Source organism: Rhynchophorus ferrugineus, unplaced genomic scaffold, assembly GCF_030347505.1.
Source record: "Rhynchophorus ferrugineus isolate W39M unplaced genomic scaffold, kcgeb_rfMv2 rfM1, whole genome shotgun sequence".
NCBI lineage: Eukaryota > Metazoa > Arthropoda > Insecta > Coleoptera > Curculionidae > Rhynchophorus > Rhynchophorus ferrugineus.
Genome location: NW_027472580.1, coordinates 68380058 through 68394559, shown reverse-complemented (window position 1 = coordinate 68394559; position 14502 = coordinate 68380058). Strand labels below are relative to the sequence as shown.

At 32.6% G+C, this 14502-nt stretch overlaps 1 protein-coding gene and 1 long non-coding RNA gene across 2 annotated transcripts; one reads left to right on the top strand and one right to left on the bottom strand.

The window, feature by feature from the left end:
- The first annotated feature begins 10477 nt into the window (after positions 1-10477).
- On the top strand, positions 10478-13595 carry Hpr1 (THO complex 1-like protein Hpr1). The gene is made up of 10 exons (XM_076419417.1): positions 10478-10755; positions 10817-11282; positions 11342-11547; positions 11604-11815; positions 12041-12213; positions 12268-12388; positions 12441-12613; positions 12718-12863; positions 12928-13123; positions 13181-13595. The coding sequence occupies exons 1-10, from the start codon at positions 10690-10692 to the stop codon at positions 13378-13380; spliced, it is 1959 nt and encodes a 652-aa protein (XP_076275532.1). The 5' UTR covers positions 10478-10689; the 3' UTR covers positions 13381-13595.
- A 421-nt stretch (positions 13596-14016) lies between these two features.
- Positions 14017-14481, bottom strand: LOC143206934 (uncharacterized). Its single transcript, XR_013008563.1, has 2 exons — positions 14350-14481; positions 14017-14236 (listed from the first exon to the last, which is right to left on the bottom strand). It is a non-coding gene; the product is annotated as an uncharacterized LOC143206934 (long non-coding RNA).
- Between the last annotated feature and the right edge of the window lie 21 nt (positions 14482-14502).

Here is a 14502-nt window from a genome sequence, read left to right as displayed (position 1 = left end):
GGGTGGATTTTGTTGACTTTAATGCGCCATGTCTTCAACCATAATTGTATTTGATCCAGGTGGGTTTGTAGGCTTATTGATGCGTGACTGGATCTTCATGGGATGCCCAGATTGCTGTGTCGTCTGCGTATGTTGCCACAGTAGTTATTTTTGTGGTGGGCAGATTGGCCGTATACAGAAGATACAGTACTGGACCCAGTACACTACCTGCGGAACTCCTGAATGTATGGGATTTAATTCGGTATGTTCATCACCTTGATTTACAATAAAATGTCTATCAGTGACATATGATTTTAGTAACTGATAGTCCGGATTAGGGAGAAGTTTCTTTAGTTTAACCTAGTAAAAGCCTGATATATATCTAGAAAAGCAGCCGAACAATATCTTTTGGCATTTAGGTCAGTGTTTATTTTGTTTATAAGTCTGTGCACTTGTTCTATAGTCCCATGCTTATTGCGAAAGCCAAACTGATGTTCTGGAATAATTTTTCTTTTTTCTATTATTTCGAGATTATCGGTCATAAACTTATAGGCTGGTAGGAGGTCACATCTTCTGGTATTTTTCCTGCTTTAAGAACCATTAGTATTTTAGCTACTTTCCAGTTGCTAGAGAAGTAATTAATTCGTAGCATAGCATTAAATATAAATGTTAATAGTTTCATAACTTTTCTGATAGTTCTTTTAAAATTTTATCAGTAATTAAGTCCTAACCAGGAGCTTTTTAAATATTAATTTCTCTCATTATTGTTTATTTAACTTTTTTGACCGTTAATTTCTCGTGCGGTAAGTCCATTTGAAATGGCGAATCCAGAAAGCTAGTATTTGAATATTGAAATTTTCATCATCTTTATGTAGCTGAGAAAAAACCTGGAAAGGTTTAAAAACATTTTTTAAGTATTTTGAGAAAATGTCGGCCTTCTCTTTATTGCTTCTAGCCCAATTATTTTTGTTTGTTTTAATGGGTGGGTTATAATGCTTGACACTACCTGCGGAACTCCTGAATGTATGGGATTTAATTCGGTATGTTCATCACCTTGATTTACAATAAAATGTCTATCAGTGACATATGATTTTAGTAACTGATAGTCCGGATTAGGGAGAAGTTTCTTTAGTTTAACCTAGTAAAAGCCTGATATATATCTAGAAAAGCAGCCGAACAATATCTTTTGGCATTTAGGTCAGTGTTTATTTTGTTTATAAGTCTGTGCACTTGTTCTATAGTCCCATGCTTATTGCGAAAGCCAAACTGATGTTCTGGAATAATTTTTCTTTTTTCTATTATTTCGAGATTATCGGTCATAAACTTATAGGCTGGTAGGAGGTCACATCTTCTGGTATTTTTCCTGCTTTAAGAACCATTAGTATTTTAGCTACTTTCCAGTTGCTAGAGAAGTAATTAATTCGTAGCATAGCATTAAATATAAATGTTAATAGTTTCATAACTTTTCTGATAGTTCTTTTAAAATTTTATCAGTAATTAAGTCCTAACCAGGAGCTTTTTAAATATTAATTTCTCTCATTATTGTTTATTTAACTTTTTTGACCGTTAATTTCTCGTGCGGTAAGTCCATTTGAAATGGCGAATCCAGAAAGCTAGTATTTGAATATTGAAATTTTCATCATCTTTATGTAGCTGAGACTGGAAAGGTTTAAAAACATTTTTTAAGTATTTTGAGAAAATGTCGGCCTTCTCTTTATTGCTTCTAGCCCAATTATTTTTGCTTGTTTTAATGGGTGAGTTATAATGCTGGGGTCTCTTAAACTTTCTTGTTGCTTTCCACAACGAATAGTCTCTAGCCTCAGTTGGTGTCAAATTCTCTAGGTATTCTTGAATGCCTTGGTTTTGTTCATTTTGAATTAGTTCTTTCAGCTCTTTTATTGCCCTATTAAATTTTCTTTTATTCTCTTCAGTCATTTGCTGTTGCCAATTCCGTCGTAACTTTCTTTTCCTGCTATCTTTTTCTGTATTGTACATGATATATGTGTATTTTTTCTTGGCAATGTTTCATTGTTAGGAGTCGCGGAATATGCTGCCTCCTGTATATTTTTTGTAATGTTTATTGCTACTATTTCTATGTCAATTTCAGTTTGTAACGGTAAGTTTAGAGATATGTTTTAGTCTAAGTTTTCTCTAATTGAGGAGCAGTTTGTTCTATTACTGCACAGAGAAGGGGTTTATCTTTAATGGTAATTTTCGAAAAAAGTGTTACTATTATTGGTGAATGATCATATCACAGGTCAAAACATGATTCTGCATCACACTTTTTTGTATCAATATCTTTTGTAAAACAGAAATCTATAGTATCTGGATTTTTATTTCTGTCTGAAAGCCAATATGTTGGTTCATCAGTAGAGATATGTTGTAAATTATCTGTCTTTGTTGCTTTTAGCAGTTCTCTACCTTTTGAGGTTATTATTCTTGAACCCCACATTAAATGTTTTGCATTGTAATCTCCTCCGGCTATAAATCTATTACCTAGCGTACTGAAGAATTCTTGAAAGTATTCTGCCTTGTTGTTATGTTTGGGTGGGCAATAAATCGCAGACATTGTTAATGGTCAATGAACTTTCTCTATGGTTGTACTGGTTGCTTGCAGGTAATCTTTGCGGAATTTTACTTTTTCGAAATGCTTTATATCATCTCGAATTATTATGGCTGTACCTCCATGTGCTTTATCATCAGGGTGATTTGTATGATAAAGTTTATATTTGGGAATTTTCAAATAATGTTTGTCCGTAAAATTTCAAGAGATAAGTAATTTTTTTGCTTCTGCCATTATCGTTTTACATGATAGTCAGATTACTGAAAAATCTAAATTTATCTAAATACTCTTTTTTGTTTATAAAAATATTTGAAGTGATTTTAGAAAATAATTGCTATCATGAGAGAATAATAAACTTAGATTTTTACTGTTGTTTATCCTTTTTTATAGAAAACAAATCAGCTTAATACCATTACGATAGTTGGTCAAGAATTAAAATAAGTGTTGATGGCTGAAATAATGCAAAAATTTTCGAACATAGCGCTTCTTGATCTCCGATACAAAAGTTGGGTTTATATTCTTGATTGTTCGCATGCTACATCATCTGTGGGTATGTGATCAATACGTAGAATTCTTTAAACTAAAAGGAAAAGATCATTTTATTTTATTAGAATTTTTGACGAATTACAACCAAATCCAACACTTATAGAAATTCCCGTATTATATTACATTTAATATTAATATGTTATTGGAATTATATACGTATAGACTCATTGGTAAAAGAGGAGGCAAAAGTGTCGAAAAATTTAGCTAATGAGTGTGATAGTTACTAGACATCGACGGGCAGCTGGCATCTAACAAAGATAAAGGTTTCTGAGATTTTTTGGAACAATGACGAAGCTGGAGGAGTACCTATTGAATTAAGGCAATTTATTAGTCGACCACTAGTAGATAGAGGTAGTACACTAGATCCATTGCTTGTTTGGAAACGTATCGAAAATAAGTATCCACTATTGCGAAAAGATACTTATCGACTATTGCAACGGCAACACGTTGTAAATGTTCCGATTTATGCCTGATCACTTAAATATGAGTCGGTTTTTAAGACTTGTCCCAGAAAGTATATGGTTTTCTTAAACTAACAATTAGCTTATTGCTTTTTTAATTTTGAAACTGTTTAAAACTTATTTTATGAAATTTGTATAAACTTAATGTATTAAAAAAAATTAAATGAAATGTAACATGCTTGGTATGTTAATCATAAATAAAAAAGTATAATTGTTCTTTATTATTTTTCTGCTTTATTTAATAAATTTGAATTATTCAGTCATTGCATTGGGATTCAATAAATAAATTCATTAACTATGAAAATTATTAATCCTTTAATTTTGAATCGATTAAAATGGAAAGAATAGATTCTTGCACTCGATTAATCGATTCTTAGAATCGAAAATTATAAAAATAAAATCGGAATCGAGAATCGATCGAGAATATATGTCACAAAATTATATTATTATTTTTGTATTGTTTAGGCTCGGAACCGACTTAATGAATATTAGAAAAAACAGGTCAATTGAAAAAATCCTCAGCCTACCATAGTAAAACATATTTTTTGGCAATATTAGTTTTTTTTTATTCAGCATAATTTCCTTCAAGGGTGATATACTGATTATAGCGACTCTCCAACTTTTAGATACCATTTTTGTAGTACGATTTCTCTTTTGCTTTAAAATAGGCCCCAGTTTCGTCGATTACCTCTTCATTCGACAAAAATTTCTTCCCAGCGAGCTTTCTTTTGAGATCTGAGAACAGGAAATAGTCGCTGGGAGCCAGATCTGGAGAATACGATGAATGAGGAAGCTGTTCCCTATTCCTGGATTTTTGATACGGTGATACTTTTTCTAGGTAGTCAATGAAAATTATTCCAAGCGCATTTCAAAATACAGATGCCCTAACCTTGCCAGCCGACTGTTGCGTTTCCCACCCTTCGGAGCGGGTCCATCCTGTGCAGTCTACTCAAATTATCATGTTTATCTTATTACTTACTTCAGTATATCAGTCTTGTTCCCAGTCTGATACAAAATAAGGAATACTACTAGCAAACCTGTTGAAGTATAGGATATATATGGATGACAAAATCCTTATATAACGACTTTATTCAAAATCTTTAAGTGGGTATACAACTTACTGTAGGATAATAATAATAAACAATTAAATGAATAATGTAGGTTATACTTGTGAAACAGTATTTTAGATAAGAATATTATGTTAAATATATGATTTATATCGATACAAGAGACCTACACTGTCTCAAAAAGAAGAAGTAGTATTAGAGAGGGCGCTGTAATTTCTATCGAGGCTGTTCAAAACTGTATAAAAGACCAGAGATGTAAATAAAGTTTCTATTTAAAGCTAAAAATTAGTTCTACCGAATGACCTAATATCCCTGATTGATTCATACTTGGATGGTAGGTCCTTTCAAGTGAGGATCGGTGACGCAGTCTCCTCTTGTAAACAAATCTCCGCAGAAGTACCGCAAGGCGCTCCATTAGCCCCAGTCCTATTCAACCTTTATATGGCTGATTTCCCACTCTACAAACTTTCCCACACAGCATTTTATGTAGATGATACCGCTTTCTTCACAACCGGTTACTGTCCGCAATACGCAATAGACTCCAAGTACAATTGAACCAAGCTATAGCGTGGTACAATTTCTGGCGGCTTCAAATTAACCCGAGAAAAACTCAGGCTATTCTGTTCCACCGCAAGAAGGAGTTTCGCGCTTATCGCCTCCAAATCGACAAAGTTCTTATCCCTTGGCTCCAGAAAGTCTCATACCTCGGTCTCCAGTTCGACCGCAGATTTCAATGGTCTGCCCAAATCCAGCCCGCCATTTGCAAAGATAATGGTGTGTACAGCCTATTATTTCCTCTACTCTGCAGAAAAAGCAAACTCCCAATCCCACAGAAAGCGACTCTGTATAAAATGCTAGTCCGTCCAATATGCCTCAATGGAGCACAGGTGTGGTACAGGTATGTCTCGGAGGGACAACTTGAACTGCTCCAAGTGATCCAATCAAAAAAAGTCCGTGCGTTACTCAAAGCCCCATGGTTTATGAGGAACGTCAACACACACCTCGAATCAGGCATTAATAAAATCCCTACCCGTCCACAAACCCTGGTAGTAAAAAAACTACGGCAGTCCCAGTCGTAACCCAGGGTCTCTGACGCGCGCAAAACAAACATATCCCGAGCCTGAAGCGACATCAGCCGAAGACCATTTGGTTTTAGCTGGTCAACCTAATAAATGAAACGACGAAATAAAGTTTCTAGTCAGTACATCCCCAACATCCAGACCGTTGGCGTTCCCCTGCGTCAGGCCCAACTAGTGTTCGCAAATGTTTTTAATGCTCATCAGATCAGATCATCAAATTCCACTGATGAGGGATTTCAAATCCCTAAAGCAAAAAAGAAAAAGCACACCCTTATGAGCGATCTACCAAAAAAACCCAACCGGAAAGAAAAACCACCTCAGATACCGAGGTGATTCACCACAACACCAGACGGCCAATCCCCAACGATGTCTTCACGACACACACTACGGTGATAGAAATATCTCAAAACCCTACCCAGAGAAAACTACCAACCAATTAAGTTGTTTTCTCTACGTAGTGCTATTCCAGGCCTACTGTTACGTTATACGATTATTGGTGAAAAATTCTAATGAGCACTTTTTCAAACTTATGGTGATCAAACACTTTTAGAAACTAATGGTGATGTTGCTCCATCACATCCTAAATGTAGGTTTTAGTTTCAACGATTTAGTAGTTGTCATATTGATGTCAATAGTAAAGAACAGCCTGGAGGATCAATAAGTTCGAATACAGGGCAGAAATCCAGCTGAAACTTTTAAAGAACTTTCAGACAGTCGTCCAACTATTTCCAGGCGTTTATATGCGACAAAATTCAAAAGCAGCAAATATTATTGCTACACGAATGAAATGCTATTTTGACAAAAAATTAACAAGAAAGGAGAGTTTTCTGAGAAGTATTGTAACTGGCTACGCAATTTCGATGGCTATGACAATCTTGTACAAGTGCAAAAACGAGTATTAGACGTACAGTTCTTTTACTACTTTTAATTCTAGAGTTTTAGGCCCCACGTTACAAAATTTGTGAAGGATAAACTGTTGTAGCTCAAATGGGAAGTTCTGCTGCACCCAGCGTAGTTCGCATAGCATAACGCCTTCTGATTAACACTGAACAGAACATCGATGCAGTATGGCTTGGCTGGCACGCGGTTTCAAAATGCCAAAGAAATAGAAAATCTATATAGATCGATAATTGTGGATTTCTGAGACATGGATGTACCTTATGTTTGTGATTGTAATTGTAAATGTATACAATATTCCCTCTTGGCTATGGCGTCTATTTGTACTTAAGATTTGTTAAGGGAGCATACATATGTCTTTAGGGAGGTTTTAGATATTACCCACCTTACCCTAAATCTGTTTATACAAGTATTATATTTTGTGGTATGATTTTGAATGAAGAGGTGATCGCAGAAACTGAGGCCTATTTTGAAGCAAAGGACAATTCATACTACAAAAATGGTATCGAAACCGTATTTCATGTTTTAAGGCGACATCTTGGATAACTTCGTATATCTATTCGATTTCGAAGTCATCGTGCAGCTCTTAGTTACGTAGCGATAAGCATTGGTAATTAATCGTAGAACTTTGTTTTGGGTGCGTTAGATTACCAGCTAGTTTGATATCTTAGTGCAACCCAATATTTGCACCCCATAGGTCCAAATTGGTTTTATGATTGACTGGTAAACCAATCTCTTTGATTTTAGGTCAAGTTTAGGGTATCTTCCGACCGGACCAGAACAGTTGCTTGACTATGAATCCAATCTGCTCTATTTTTTCTCTGACATGATGTCTCCAATTTAACCTACCATCGAGATGAATGCCGAGCTGACTCTGTTTGAGGAATCGGGCATCTGATAAGTGATATAATTAGGTTTTGTCATTTCGCATCAACGAAACATTAACATGGACAGATTTGGAGCTATTAAGCCGTATTTTCCAGTCTCTAGTCCCTTTGTAGATCTTGTTGACTGCTATTTGTACTATTTATACAGTCTTAGAAAGCGATACATCTTTTGCAATGATAACTATGTCGTAGGCAAATGTTCCAAGTACTGTTTCTTATATTGTTGAGATATCAGCAGTATAAATCAGATATAGGAGTGGTCCCAAGAAAAATAGTTTTGATATCGCAGGTAGCCGCGAAATGGGCCTGTAAGATCCAACTTGTTCTGTCGGTTTATCAGGTTTTTTTAAGCATAATTATTCGAGCAACCTTAAGACATTCCGGGACATGCTTCATTCTCAAACGGGCATTTAATATATATTTCAACATGATTACTGCTTTTCGCGGCACCTCTTTTAATAAGCCAAGTGAAATATCATCAATTCTAGGAGCCTTTTTAGGATTCGAGGATTATGATTGATTTGATTGATTAACTTATTGTAGATTCTCTATCATTCGGTTGGAATACGTTAGCTAAATATTCTGCGAATAATTAAGTTTTTCATCGTTGCGTCGAACCCATTCATTTTGACGATATTTAATAATTAATTAATTTAATAATTGATCTTTTAAATCTCCGAGTTCCTTTCCATAGCGGGTAATCTTTGTCTGCTTCCGAGCTTAATTCACTTATATATTGTTCCAAGCAACTCTGTTTATTTTCTTTAATCTTTTCATTTGTCTGATTACTAATTCTATTAAATATTATTTTGTTTACAGCATTTCTGGTTCTATGTCATACTCTTCTAGCTTTTCGTCTTTCTTTTACGAGTATCAAATTCTCTAATTTCAAGGGGATAATTTGATATTATTATTTCTCTCTTTATATTGGGGTAGCTTATTTTACAGCGGATCGAATTTGTTCAATTATATTTTGGGTTTGCAGTTGAAGATAGGTCTATACTTTTGAGTCTTACGTTTAAACAGATTTGTTTCTGCATTATAAGTATAAACGTACCCCAGTTAATAAATTTGTCAGTAAGATTAGGCTTCCTTGTTTTTTCTTCAGAATTGTCAAGCCTAGTGTTAACAATACTGAGAGTGTGAGAATAGTTAGCACAAGCTCTCGATTTGTATTTGATGAGATGCCTTCCGAAATGTAAAAGTCCAATAAGTCTGGCATTTTATTACTATCGGTGGACCAGTAAGTGGGTTAACACCTTGAATGATAGTTACAATTTGTAATATTAATTGCTGCGAGTAATTCGTTGCCTTTTCTTGGCGTTATTATCGTGACCCCAGGCTGTGCATTTAAAAAGTCCACTCCACTAATAAACCTTGGCCCTAATTTTAAAAATAAATGTCTGTATTGTTGTGTTATTTTGAATCTTTGTGGACAGTATATAGTTCCTACGTTTATTTCAGCAACTATCGTAGCTTGTTTTTTTTCTTTCTTCATCTCGCTTTGTTGGGAATGCTGTAGATTTTGTTTTATAATTACAGCTGTTACGTCTCGATCACGTTCACTGGGGTGTACTGTCCAGTATGTATCAACATCAGTACGTTAACGTAATTTTTTAAGAAAAATGAGTCTTCGGACCTCTATAATGATGTTATTTCATATTATAATTGTTAATAATTAGTAATTTTCAAATTTTGGCGCATTTCAGCTTGAAATTCACCGAGCAATTTCATCCCGTCGACGATGGTTGGTTACAATTTCCTACTTTCTTACTTTAATTTGTTTATCGCTAAATTTTTTGTCGCATATTTTTTTGCAGTTGGAATTGCTGTTTTTTTCTAGTTTTTATTGGCAGATGGGTTTGCAGAGTGGCTTTCTAAAGTTGTCTTAATCGTTACACAGCTGCCATTTTATTTGCCTGAAGTTCTTTTATTTTCTTGGTAACACTATATATCTTTTGTAATCGGCATTGTGTCCTTTTTCGTTGTATAATGCACATGTTGCTACGCTATCGCGTTGTTTTCTGCACTAACTTGTGTTTTGTTTACTTCACATATCTAGGTTCTCTGCTGCAGAAATGTTTAGTATGCCCAAGCTGTTGGCAATTTGTGTATTGGGGAATAATAATTTTTTTCTTGGGGGATTCTATTTTTATTTTACAATTTATTAGATATTTGACATCCTAAATAGCTTTGTTGTTCTCCTTTTATATTAAACCGACGCAAAACAGCGGGAAGGCCTTAATAAGTTGTTTGTCATATGAGTTTACCGTTTTTTCTTCACTATAGGCGTAACGGTCGCGATTTAATGTCCATGAGCTCTATTTCTAGACTTGTTGTTGACGGTAGTCGCCTATCAACTTCGTACCACTTATCACCTTTTAGTTGATATGTGTGGAATTCAAGTTTACTGAATGGATTATTCCTCTCTTTATTTTCTTTCATTTGAATGAGATGTTTCTTTATACGTATATAACATATTTATATATATATATAGAATAGATTAAAATTACCAATTATGCTTACATTAATTGTGGGAGGCAGAGGTATCTTCAGGCTTCTTTTTTTATATTCTGTACGATACTTCTGATAGCGACGTCACATGAAATATTCACGTCTGTCCATTCGAACTTATCTCGTTCTAATTCGTTCTCGTCGGTCAAATACTCCATATAACTGTCTCGTTTTCTGGGTGTCGCCTCGATGTTTTATAACGAACTTTGCATAGGCAATTGCATAGCAGCAAGCTCATTACTTAATTCCAATAGTTTTTGGCTTAACTGTTTAGTTGTTTTTAATAGATTGTTTTCATTCATAAGTGAAATTGCATGTATTTTGTTTGATATTTGTAATGTATTTTTGACAAGAGTTCTTGTATCACTGTCCTAGTATTATAAGCATAGAATAATACATTCTTTATTCTATGGTTATAAGTGCGAAATGTCTTGTTTCGTATTACTTGTTGCATATGCTCAGTATTATTAATTTATCATTCCACAATTTTAATTGTTTCTTTTGATTAGGCACAAAACTAATATTTTAAACAGCTGATAAGTATAATTTCTTCTTCTTTATATGCATAACTTCATTATCTAATTTTAATATTTGAATTTGCTCAAACGAGACGTTAACCTACTTTCAACGTCATTTTGTTTTGCTTTGCTTGTGGATCTATTAAAACATTATATTTTATTAAATATTTTGTTATTCATGAAGACTAGAATGGGGACATCAAAAACTAACTTAAATTATAACATATTACGTCAAGAATTTAAAGTAAGTAGGAACATATATCATTTATTTATTTATTTTTTGCTAATGAAATGTTATTTTTTAGGACACTTTAAAAAAGGCTTTCAAAACTAATAATATAGAATTGCTAGAAAATAAAGTGTCTCAATATAAAAAAACGGAATTAGATTTAAAGCCACCACTTGATCAAAGCTATAGAGATATATTACTTCATTTACTCTCAGAAGAGGTTGATGTTGCAGTTCTAAAATCATTTGTTGAATTTTCAATATTGTCATGTAGAAAATATTTAAATTCTTCAACATTACCTGTTATTTTGCTTGGTGATATCTTTGATACTTTGACGTTAGACACCTGCCAAGATATGTTTAGTTTTGTGGAAGATAATGTGCATGTATGGAAAGAAGAACTGTTTTTTGCTGGATGCAAAAATAACCTTCTCCGTTTATGCAATGATTTATTGAGAAGATTATCTCGAACAACTGCTACAGTTTTTTGTGGAAAAATTTTATTATTTCTGGCAAAATTTTTCCCTTTTTCAGAGAGATCTGGTAGAATTGTTTTTTTAAATAGTTATTTGTACAATATATTAATTTTATTATTTTTATAGGTTTAAATATTGTCAGTGAGTTTAATTTAGAGAATATTACAGAGTATGGTACAGATTCCACTGATGATATTGTGACAGAAATTATATCAGATGATCAGAAACATGTTATAGATTTTTCCTTTTATTGCAAGTTTTGGAAGTTGCAAGATTATTTTAGAAATCCTAATCAATGTTATGATAAAATGCAGTGGAAAACATTTTGTGCTGTGCGTATTAAATTCTTAATTTATATATATTGTTTTATATTTTTATTTTTTTTTAGCATTCGTTAAATATTTTAAATACATTTCAAGGAATTAAGTTGGATTATGTGACATCATCAGACAAAAATACTAGTGTTGGATATTTTGCTAAATATTTAACTAGTCAGAAATTACTAGATTTACAGTTACATGATGTTAGTTTTAGAAGATCTGTATTGCTACAGTTTTTAATAATCTTTCAATATCTACCATCATCAGTAAAGTTTAAACCGTAAGTTCCTTAAAATATTTTTATATGTATTCAGTAGATTTAGGAAGTAATACTTAGATTTTGCAGAAGTAAAGTTATACTTTTTTTTTGTGATATTTAGTTTAAATTTGGTAGATGTATCAGAAATGTTTATAAATTTTAACAAGATATGTTTTTAAATGAACAACTTCTACAATTACCATCACTTTTTTATTTTTTTATTCACTATCCTTTATTATATTTTAGTGAAAGCTATGAATTGAAAACCGATCAAAAAGAATGGATAAGTAATACAACTGAAAAGGTTTATGATTTATTAAAAGAAACTCCTCCAGATGGTGAAAGATTTGCAGATATAATTAAAAATATTTTAAAGAGAGAGGAATTATGGAATGCCTGGAAAAATGATGGTTGTCCTGGTAAATTTATTTTATGTATGTCTGTATAGTATGATGTTATTCTGAATATTGTAGAAATTAAAAAACTTTTACCACAAAGTGAACCTGGTATAGAAAAAACTGAATCTTCTGATGAATCACCATTGGGCGATTTGATCAGGGATGCTGATCAAAAAGGAAAATATTATTTGGGAAAGTAAGTGTTTGATATTCCTTTTATTCAGGTAACATTGTTAGTTTACTTTTAGTGCAGAGTTAACTAAACTTTGGAACTTCTGTCCCAATAATTTGGAAGCTTGCAAAGGAAAGGACAGAGATTTTCTACCCTCTTTGGATGACTATTTTACAGATGCAATTGCACAGGTTGATTCAAATAAAGTAATAAAAGATGAAGAGAGTCTTCTAAGAGATAGCAATTTTGGTAAACATTTAAACTTGTTAATAAGTATAGGAAATCTTAATAACTGTATTTCTATTTCTTCTATTTAATATTTTATAAAAAATCTCAACAGAGTAAATTTTCAGGTTGGAGAGCTTTGAGGCTATTAGCAAGAAGAAGTCCTCATTTTTTCTCTGTAACAACACAACATAATTCACTATCAAAATATTTGGAGATGATGGTTTATAAGATTGCTCATGAAAAACCTGGCAGAACTGATGAAAATAGTCAGGTATCAATATTCTTGATAGATTAAATATATCTACTGTAAAATTAAAATGATTCCTTTTTTGCAGGAATCACAGTCACATGAGATAGAAGAGAACATATTAACTGAAGAGCAGGGTTCTGAAGACTTTAAGCAAAATGACCATGAAGAGTTTGCAGATGATAACAATCCAAGGCTAGAAAATAAGAATATTAGTGATGAAAGATTGCAAATTATTATTGAAAAAATTGCTCCTGATTGGGAAAAACTTGGTACAAAATTAGGTGATTTTCGACGGTTAAATTTTGATTTCCACCAGATTTTTATCTTTATTATTTTAGGTTATAAGCCTGATGAGATAGGATGGTTTAAAAATGAACACCCATCTCGTGTAGATCAAGCAAAACATATGATGCACCTCTGGTTTGAAGATGATGAGGATGCCAATTTAGATAATTTGCTGTATATTTTGGAAGGACTAGAAATGAATGAAGCCGCTGAAACCGTTCGTAGCGAGTTAAATAATACTATGGAAAGTTGACAAAATGAACTTTATTCATTCGTTTTCCTCGATTCCCCGTGAAGCTAAAAGGCGAATTATTTGTATTTGTATATATTGATAAAAAAAGAACCTGAAAACTAAATGAGGAATAAATTATTTGTAATAAAATCCATTAATATGCTGATTTGTGAATTTATGGGTAAATTGTAATGGCATTTAACTTGAATAAAAAATAGAAACTTGGTAGTAATTAATAAGGTTTATACAAATATTATAATGGATATATTATGTATATATCCTTATATGTAAATATTTAGTTATAGTAAAGGAAATATGAAATCTACATCATTGCTGGACTTATTATAATTGTAGTTTAATTGAGGATAACTTATATATACAAATAAAAGTATGTATATACATATATATATATATATATATATATATTAAAAAAATATATATAACTACAAATTTGCCCACAATCCAACTTTATTTTAAAAGTTACACTTGATATCTTGGAATGTTGGGATAGGTCAATTAAGAGAATATACATATCCTTATTTTTTATATTATTACATTATTATAGCTATACATAAACATATTGAGATAGTAAAATTAACATATATTGTCCCCAAAATGATAATTCGATATTGAAACTAAACTATAGTTTTTTTTAAGTATTTAATTTTATATATATATATTAAAGTCTCCTTTTTCCAACTATGGATTTTTATCTAGACTGGGCCTAAAGTTTAACGTGGGCTCCGAACCATGGTCCTCAGTATTAAGCTTACTGACTGGCGAGTAACCAACATTAGAAAATCATCCGGTCGGTCTTACCCAGTCTGGTTACTGGCGTGACTGAGATCATTTTCCTTGTCGGATTTTACATTATTGCCTAAAACATTCACAAATTTTAAACAATCACAAACATAAATTTATGACCATGCTCCAGAAGGATTCGAAGCCGCGGCTATCGCAACAGTAGGATTGCCGTCCCATCGCTTTTACCTGCACTGCGCCATCAAGCCTGCTAAGCATTTAATTTATATGACTTAAATTAGTTATTAATTTCATATAACCATTTTTATTTTGAAGTTAGTAAAATACGAATGCGCATGTGTTAAAGTTTTTCTGCTTTTCTACGTTCTTCTTTTACTAAAA

Excerpts from the sequence above, each read along its gene's own strand:
- Hpr1 (XM_076419417.1), top strand. The coding sequence starts at position 10,690 with ATGAAGACTAGAATGGGGACATCAAAAACTAACTTAAATTATAACATA. Across the intron at positions 11,816-12,040 it reads TCATCAGTAAAGTTTAAACC|TGAAAGCTATGAATTGAAAA; the intron begins GTAAGTTCCTTA and ends ATTATATTTTAG. Across the intron at positions 13,124-13,180 it reads AAAACTTGGTACAAAATTAG|GTTATAAGCCTGATGAGATA; the intron begins GTGATTTTCGAC and ends TTATTATTTTAG.